Source organism: Perca fluviatilis, chromosome 20, assembly GCF_010015445.1.
Source record: "Perca fluviatilis chromosome 20, GENO_Pfluv_1.0, whole genome shotgun sequence".
Classification (NCBI taxonomy): domain Eukaryota; kingdom Metazoa; phylum Chordata; class Actinopteri; order Perciformes; family Percidae; genus Perca; species Perca fluviatilis.
In genome coordinates this window covers 28,760,079-28,768,737 of record NC_053131.1, presented here as the reverse complement: position 1 = coordinate 28,768,737, position 8,659 = coordinate 28,760,079, and the positions used below count along the sequence as shown (strand labels likewise).

Here is an 8,659-nt window from a genome sequence, read left to right as displayed (position 1 = left end):
TCTCTGGGATTAACACAAATGCAGGGCAGGTTTCTTCCATCATAGCTGGCCATGGGGAACCTGTAAGCCTACTGATGATCATTGTTATCATCATGAAGTCAGCTAGATTTAAGCATAAAAATGCTTGCAAGGGCTGCGACTAATGATTATTTTGTTATCACTTTGATCGAACCTGGGACCAGAGAGAGACCAGAGAAATTGCATTTGTGCTTGAAAAATGACAAAAAATGTAAGCAATTATACGATTAGTTTAATAGTTTCAAATCTTAATGTTTATTAGAACATGTTGTATGCTCCATCCCTACACACAGTCTGGCAAGGACCGCCTGGCAAAACAACACCAAATAGTCCATAGCATGCCTATGGACAAGTATATTTCATGTTAGGAATCTGGTAAAGAATGAGTAGCCTAGATGGCTGAGTCAAATAGACAGTCGATTCAGTTTTTTAAGCTTTTAGCCTATTGAATGTTGGGACTTCCTACAAAGAGAAAAACTTCAAATTAACTTTTCAAATGCTCAAATCTGCATTTTACTTTTTTTCATTGAGGTAAGGAAACCTAGAATGAGAAACAATACAATAGGGCTGTTCAATAATGGAAAAAAATATAATCATGATCATTTCGGTCAATATTGAAATCAAGATAATTTAACACAATTACTCGTTGACTTCTGGAAAGATGTTGCAATTATTGAACTTAAAAAACAGTGGAAAACGTTAAATAAATCAACAGTAAAAAAAAACACATGTATACAACTGTGAAATTTGCCTATTTAAACGTTATTCTTTCATTCAGAACACAAGAGAAAATAAGAGTTTACTTGCAAAATGTAATGAGCTAAATAATAGTTTTTCTCGATTATTCTGTTTTTTGTGATCATTGGAAGCTGAAATCTTAATCACGATTAAATTTAATTGCACAGCCCTACAATACAAGCAAGCCTTTTACATGAGAGGTAAAAGCTGCATGGGGCTAGTAATAGGGCTAGACAGTCTTGTGAGAATGGTGGTGGCGTGTTGGTCTGGTTTTAACGTCACCACAATGCAGTGGAAATGCTTAGTTTACATAGATAGAAGGCCGGTTTGAAGTGTCTGTCTGTCTGTCTGTCTGTCTGTCTTCCCCGACCCCACCATGTGGATAAGGGTAACAAGCCTAAACCGGTTCATACGTGGATGGGAGGCCGGTTTCAGCTGGCTGCGTTGCCGTAGTAACGAGCTCTCTATAAATACTGACGGGTCTTTTACCGGTTCCCACTTTAGTTCCTGTCCTCATAGAGCCGACATCTCCTGCAGCGGACTTCATTGTGAGGAGGAACCGCATACTTTTTTTTTATCCCAGCATTCTGGTCTAATGGACACACTCTTTGTAAATGCTTTTTAAGGTAAGTCAAGGATTTTTGTATGCCACGTCACATTTTAGATTTAAACGCTTTTCAACTAACAAAGGGTAACTAACTTTCGGTTGTGGCGGGTTAAAGAGGACAAATAAATAGGGTCTTAGTAGGGGTGGGTATTCTTGCTATTTCGCTATAACGTCAATGTATTTAATAAAGGAATCAATCTTGAGTTTAACATTACGACGTGGCCGGTGTGACAGGCGGCTGGTTAGCTAACGTTATTTAGCAATTAACATATCACTGTTAACCTTGCTAACAAACCGGCACAACGTTAGCCTGTTAATGTCCAGGGCCGTGGACTTCGGCGTGTTGTCGTTAACGTTATGCTGAACAAGGTTTTTAAACTGGCTGTGTTAGCTTGGCTTAACCACGTTAACGTTACCATTAACTTCAGATGCTAAATCGCCTCATGGCACGAAGAATTCTAACGGAACCGGCACATTGACGTCAGTTGTTAGTCACCGATTGGTTCCTTTTCATGCCATTCTTTAAGCTAAAGGCGGATCTTCTTTGTAATTTGATTAGACCTGCACTGGGCGGGGTTTAAACACTGTTCTTTCAGTGACTTTTCTGTGCAGATGGTGTCAATACAATTAGTCATGACCGTTATAAAATGCAGCGTTATTTATTAAAGGACAATTTTTTTATTTTATAAGTTTTTAAGCTAATTATAATGGTTTTAACAGGAAAATCCTTGTTTGTGATAAATTTGTACATGTAACATTCCTAGTAATGTAATTCTGTGACTTCAATGATTCAGCCTTTCCCTTTCAGGAAAGGAAATGCATTTTGTAGGTTTTAAAAATACTGTCAACTTATCTTGTTTACAGAATAATCACTCTAGGAAGACGCACACTGGCCCAGGCCTTGAGTGTTATTTGAAGGGATTTAACTTCACTGGCGAGCCACCTTGGCTTCTCTGCACCTGAGCAACCCCAACACTAAATTTCATCTCTTTCATATCCAAGTAAGCATTTTCAAGTCTGCTGCTTTCATTTTACAGAAACTGACAAAATCTAGTGTAATTTAGTAAAGTACCATGATTTGAGAATTACTCAAATTTGCACTGTTAAGACTTTCCCAAGGGTGGGGGAATGTTATGGACTTTGGCAATTAAGGACACAAAACACTGTGTTCCCAAAGCTGAATGTACTCTCAATATGTCCTCCACTCCCTCTTTCAGTTTACTAGTGACTCACCAAAAGGAGTTGTTGTGACCATGAACACTGCCACTCCCAACAACTTTGACTTCTCTTTCCTGGAGGAGGGTTTCTCTGCCCGGGATATTGTTGATCAGAAGATCAATGAGTCTTCCATGACGGTAAGCGTCCTGCGCTGCCATTGTTCAGGGGATGCACAGATGGACCCTTTTTTTGGTTAGGTGATAAATGTCAGCAGGATTCAACTCTGAAAGCACCCTTGTCCAGGTTACTGCTATTGCGTTATCTGAATTGTATTTCCTTTACTTGACTCTTAAGCCCATGGTGATGTAAATGATTGTAAGTTTTAATATTGGTGTATTGTTTGCAGTGTATTGGAAAATGTTAAACTCATTTTATTTTTTTCCTTCTCTTCTCCATTACAGGATGATAGGGATGCCTTTTACATCTGTGACTTGGGAGATGTACTGAAGAAACATCTGCGCTGGGCAAGGGCCCTGCCTCGCGTCACTCCTTTCTATGCTGTCAAATGCAACGACAGCCAGGCTGTAGTTATGACACTGGCATCCCTGGGAGCTGGCTTTGACTGTGCAAGCAAGGTGCATGTTGGAAAATTCCCCTAGCACTAGATGTTCTCAGAATAACCCAATACAAAGCTCTCTTTGATGATTAGCTGAAATTGCATTGGCAGCTCATGTTTTTAGATTGGCGCTTTTTTTTTTTGCTGACTGTTGGCATTGTCCCCCCTCTAGACGGAGATTCAGATGGTTCAGTCTCTGGGAGTGGATCCAAGCAGAATCATCTATGCCAACCCCTGCAAGCAAGTTTCTCAGATAAAGTATGCGTCTGCCCATGGGGTTCAGATGATGACCTTTGATAGCGAAGTGGAACTCATGAAAGTGGCCCGCTGTCATGATAGTGCCAAGTGAGACATTTTTACCATACATAAGATATAGGCGTTTAGTGGTATATTATCATTTTCATCACCCTAACTCTCTTTCTGCTTTGTGCCCAGGCTGGTGCTGCGTATTGCCACAGATGACTCAAAGGCAGTGTGTCGCCTGAGCGTGAAGTTTGGGGCCACGCTCAAAGCTTGTCGAGGTCTTCTGGAGCGGGCTAAAGAGCTGGGGCTGGACGTAATCGGCGTCAGCTTCCATGTTGGCAGTGGCTGCACTGATCCCGAGACCTACTCCCAGGCAATCGCTGATGCCCGCTGTGTCTTCGATATCGGGGTGAGTTGTGACAGAAATGCATGTACAACAACCGATTTATGTGGGTGTGTGTCGTCCGTTATTTTTTTAGTTTTTTTTGTTTGTTTTTCTTTACCCAGCAAGGTAAACATGAGATTCTGAATTGTTTTCTTTACTCCTAGAATGAGCTGGGCTTCAACATGGACCTGCTGGACATTGGAGGTGGTTTCCCTGGTTCAGAGAATACTGAACTCAAATTTGAAGAGGTATCTTGTGTTATTTTTTTACGCATGGCGGGGGAATATTTGTCTGTTTTTGATCTTGGACAAGACCGTACATCCTTTGTACATTTAGCTGCAACATCAGTAGTACTAGCTCAAGATGTTTTTTTTTGTTTGTTTTTTTCTTCATGGCCTTTTATATTTAACTTATTTTTATTTTTTTTCCCTTGCTAGATCACAGCGGTAATCAGCCCAGCCCTGGACAAGTATTTCCCTGCTGAAACTGGTATCAAGGTCATTGCTGAGCCAGGGCGCTTTTATGTGGCCTCTGCTTACACACTGGTTGTCAACATAATTGCCAAGAAGGTCATCATGGACGAGGAGTCGGCCTCCGATGGTAACTGCCTAGATTTAGGAAAATTACTGATTTAGAAAATGGAGTTTATTCTGAAAGCACATTTTGTTCACATTTCTCATTGGTTAAATGATTTATGCTTTCTTCAGAGGAAGACGAAGGGACCAGTGATAGGACTCTGATGTACTATGTCAACGATGGAGTGTATGGATCCTTCAACTGTATACTTTATGACCATGCTCATTGTTTGCCAACACTACACAAGGTAAGTGAAATTCAAGGACTGAGAAAGTGGAGGGTGTGTGTGAAGTTTCTCATCAGGGGAAAGGTGAAACAAATGATAATGGTTTGTCTCTCTCTCTCCCCCCCCACCCCCTCCCCCTCCCCTCCTAATAATAGAAGCCAAAGCCAGATGAGGTCATGTACCCCTGCAGTATCTGGGGCCCAACATGCGATGGCCTTGATCGCATTGTTGAGCAGTGTTACCTGCCTGACCTGCAAGTGGGCGACTGGCTGGTTTTTGATAACATGGGTGCCTACACGGTGGCTGCCTCCTCCACCTTCAACGGCTTCCAAAGACCTGACATTTACTACGTCATGTCCCGCACTGCCTGGTGAGTAGATGTCACAAAAGTGGTAGTTGGTAATGGATCACTATCTATCGCTGTATGTTTGTACGGGTAATGGTGGCAGCATGGGTGTTAGCCCAAGCAAAATGTTCCACTCTGTGGAACAAGCAAGTTTTATCTTACTTGCTTGCAAGTATGTCTGGTCATGAGAAAAATTTGCAGATTTTTAGTATTGTTACTAGACAATCTAACTTTCTATCTGCATTGTCTTCTACAGGCAACACGTGCAACAGATCTGTTCCCAGGGCATGCCAGCTCCTGCGGAGGAGTCTTGTCTTGAAGTGCCAGCCTGCTGTGGTCGAGAGAGCAGCTTGGAGATGCCCAGCTTGGAGATGCCCGCTAAGCCCTGCCAGGCCCATGTGGTTTAAACGTGTTCTGTATATCGCAGCAATGTTCTCCAGATCTAGCATCCTTATTAATTATTGGAGAAGGGAGCTTTTTTTTTTTTTTTCTCCCCAAATGTAGATTTTTAAGGCCAGTTACTTGACCGGAGGAGAATGAGAGCGTCATGTTGTTGCACATTTTGTGTTCGGTACAGAAGTGGGGATCAACCCTAAATGAAATGAGGCTGAATCACACTCTGGTGCCTCTGTGTGTTCCAGGCAGAGTGTTACAGGGCAACTTGTTGCTGCAGTCTTCTGCCCTAATTTGTGGTTAATGACTGGAAGAACTGGAACACTGCAGTTCATGAAGAAACCATTTTCTGAACTGATAGTGTAGGGAGACAAACTTTTTTTGCTTTGTGAAAAAATGAATGGAAGAACAACTTTACAGTGTTTCCCTTCAGTAAAGCGAGAGGCCCAGTTAACCTCTAAAGGCTCGTCCCTAGCTAGTAACTCGCAAAGAGGCGGTTGGAGGGTTGATTTGATTCCTCAAATGGCTGCTATGTTTTCTCCACTTCTGTACAGAACCACTCAAAAGTGTTAATCCTCAAGATGTTAACATGTATAAAACCTTTTTATTAGCCATGCTTTCCCATGCAAAGTGTATAGGTACACACAAACTTAAAGTAAATGTGCGTGTAACATTCTGCTAGTCAAAACACCATATAGTGTGCTGATCTGGCTGCAGCACTTGAAATTGTTTTTTTTCGGACAGCACTATAGAAACCTACTGAATACACATTTTTAGCTACCCATGTCAAGCCTGTGATCCACCAGCTTTACCCAGGTCACCCGGCACTGCAGCTGCCACCAAAAACAAATATCTTCAGGATTAACTCTTAAAACACAGGGACTCAAGAAGCAGACTGCCCCTCTCCTCTTCTCCTCCTCCCTTATTTTGTAACCTGTAGAAGGCAAGTCTGTTCATGATATGAATAAGCAGCAGTGTTAAAACTATACATTTAAAATGGATACGAAAGAGATGGGATTGCAAAATCATAATGCTTTCCTATGGAAACTTTCAAGTTTTGTATTTTTTTAATAAATAAAACATCAGGTGCAGAGCCAAATTATGGATGGTGTGTGTTTTTAATATGGGACAAAAAAGAAATTCATTGACTACTTATATAGCACTATGGACCACTGAACACTATTCTTAGGATTAGCGCCCTTTATATAGAAGGTGCTACTTAGGATGTTTCAAGAGTTCCATCTAGTGTTTGCAGCAGGAACTGGTTTAAACCGGTGCTGCCTGTGATGTTGCCACAGTGACATTTGCAATAATAACTTAACATTCCTCCTTTTCACTGGTATGTTTCCACTCACAACTTTCATACACATGCAAGGTACTTTATTTAGCATTCCAGTGGCTACACGTGAGCCTAAAATAAACCCCCTTACTTGGAACACACTCATGCGCAGACATGTTTTATAGCTTGTCTGTGCTTGGAATGTAAATTATCCCTCAAGTCAATCCTGAACTTGATAGATTTTTATACTATCCATGCTGCAACTGGATTGTATAAATTGCCTGGTCTTAAAGATAACAAATCAACTTATTTACTTAACAGATTTCCACACTTAATAGGTTTTATTGACATTATTTCAAAAGTTATGACACCTGTCTTTTCACATCATTACTGTCATTTGTTTCCCACAAATACATAATACACACATGTAAAGAAAGCAAAGCACTACAGAATAAATAAAACACACACACTGATAGCAGTGTTGGGTGCCAACCGGCTCATCAGGAGAGGTCAGGGGTTCCGTTTCTTGCTCAAGGACACTTCGACTCTCTGGAGGAGCCAGAGATTGAACCACTTTCGATTACTAGACCAGTGTTTCCCAAACTTTTTTACATCAAGTACCCCGAAACTGACAAATTAGATCACAGACCCCCATTTAATAAGATTTTGTCCCAGCTTTCCCCAGTTCATATGATTTTTAGTTTTGCTTTTATGTTTTATTACCAAAATAGTCATCCATTCTGTCATTGTTACTTATGGATGGAATTTTAGTGAAAATAAATGATTGCCCTTTTTTGGGAACCACCTGAAACCCCCTCAAGGACCCCCAGGGCGTCCCCAGCCTCCATTTTGAAAACCACAACCGCTCTACCTCCTGAGCCCCTTTTAATGGGAATATATTTTGTGTGTGATTTGAGTATCTGCCCCTTTATAAAGGCGAGTTGTACCAGTAGTAACAGTAATATGTTGATACATGCATACATTTCATATTTATATTCACTACATCTGGTTCTACTCACATTTACAACATTCTAGTAACATCTTTAATAAGTGACATCACATTCATAACAGTACTATTTACAGCTGTTTGTCATGAAATTAGAGCTGCAAAGCTTAATCGCTTTGTTGTCAACTATTAAATGAATTGCTAAACTATTTTGATAATCAATTTTTTTTTTTTTTATGAAAAAAAGGTCAAAGTTCTCTGATTCCAGCTTCTTAAATGTTTCTTTCCTTCTCCACGACAGTAAACTGAACATATTTGAGTTGTGGACAAAAACAAGACATTTGATGACGTGATCTTGGGCATTGGACATTTTCTACATTTTTCACCAATCGATCAATCCAATCGATTAATCGAGAAAATAATCTATGGATTTATCTACAATGAAAATAATCATTAGAATCATTACATTTCAGTCCTAATTTTAATGGGCATCTTTTTATTTTACTACTACTTCTTTACAGTTTAGATTTAATTAAGGCGGCCGACAGTTGCCTTGGTGTGTCATGGCCTTTAGTCTGCTAAGATAGTATTTGGTGACAGCCCTACATATGACACACACGCACACAAGTAGTATAGTGTACATACAGTGTGTGATGACACTGTAATTGTTGAAGAAGACATTTTAGGAAATACACTTATTCGCTTTCTGGCAGAGGGTTAATTAAGAAGATTGATAGGCTTACCAATCTCATGTTGGATTGTTAAATACAAAGACTGTACAGCCAGCAGCCCGTTAGCTTAGCTTATTGGACATGTTTAAAAAATAAAAACAAAAGCACAATGTTAAACTTGTCAGCAAAAAAAAAAAAAAAAAAAAGTAAAACAAACGGGATCCTCAGCCACATATAAACAACTAATAAGCAACTTAAATAACATTGTTCATGTTCAAAAGGGGCAGGAAGAAGTTGAAAACCGTTCTGGTCCTACCCCCCCCTCTTCATTTTTATACATTATTCATAATAGAAATTCAAATGGCATCCATCAGTGTTCATGTTCAACTCAGTCGGCTGGAACAAATCAACCCTTTTGGACAATAACAAGATGTGTTATTGGGTTATGTGTTATGTG

At 40.2% G+C, this 8,659-nt stretch overlaps 1 protein-coding gene across 1 annotated transcript; it reads left to right on the top strand.

The window, feature by feature from the left end:
* Positions 1-1,235: 1,235 nt before the first annotated feature.
* odc1 (ornithine decarboxylase 1) lies at positions 1,236-6,405 on the top strand. The gene is made up of 11 exons (XM_039786266.1): positions 1,236-1,382; positions 2,228-2,364; positions 2,581-2,718; positions 2,983-3,156; positions 3,310-3,482; positions 3,573-3,789; positions 3,930-4,013; positions 4,203-4,365; positions 4,473-4,588; positions 4,723-4,937; positions 5,170-6,405. Exons 3-11 carry the CDS (start codon positions 2,617-2,619, stop codon positions 5,318-5,320), a joined length of 1,395 nt encoding a protein of 464 aa, XP_039642200.1. The 5' UTR covers positions 1,236-1,382; positions 2,228-2,364; positions 2,581-2,616; the 3' UTR covers positions 5,321-6,405.
* Positions 6,406-8,659: the final 2,254 nt, after the last annotated feature.

What these genes read in the sequence shown, in the direction of transcription:
- odc1 (XM_039786266.1), top strand. Translation starts at nt 2,617, where the DNA reads ATGAACACTGCCACTCCCAACAACTTTGACTTCTCTTTCCTGGAGGAG. An exon ending in TCAATGAGTCTTCCATGACG is followed by an intron (nt 2,719 to 2,982) that starts GTAAGCGTCCTG and finishes TCTCCATTACAG; the next exon opens with GATGATAGGGATGCCTTTTA. An exon ending in CGAGGAGTCGGCCTCCGATG is followed by an intron (nt 4,366 to 4,472) that starts GTAACTGCCTAG and finishes TGCTTTCTTCAG; the next exon opens with AGGAAGACGAAGGGACCAGT.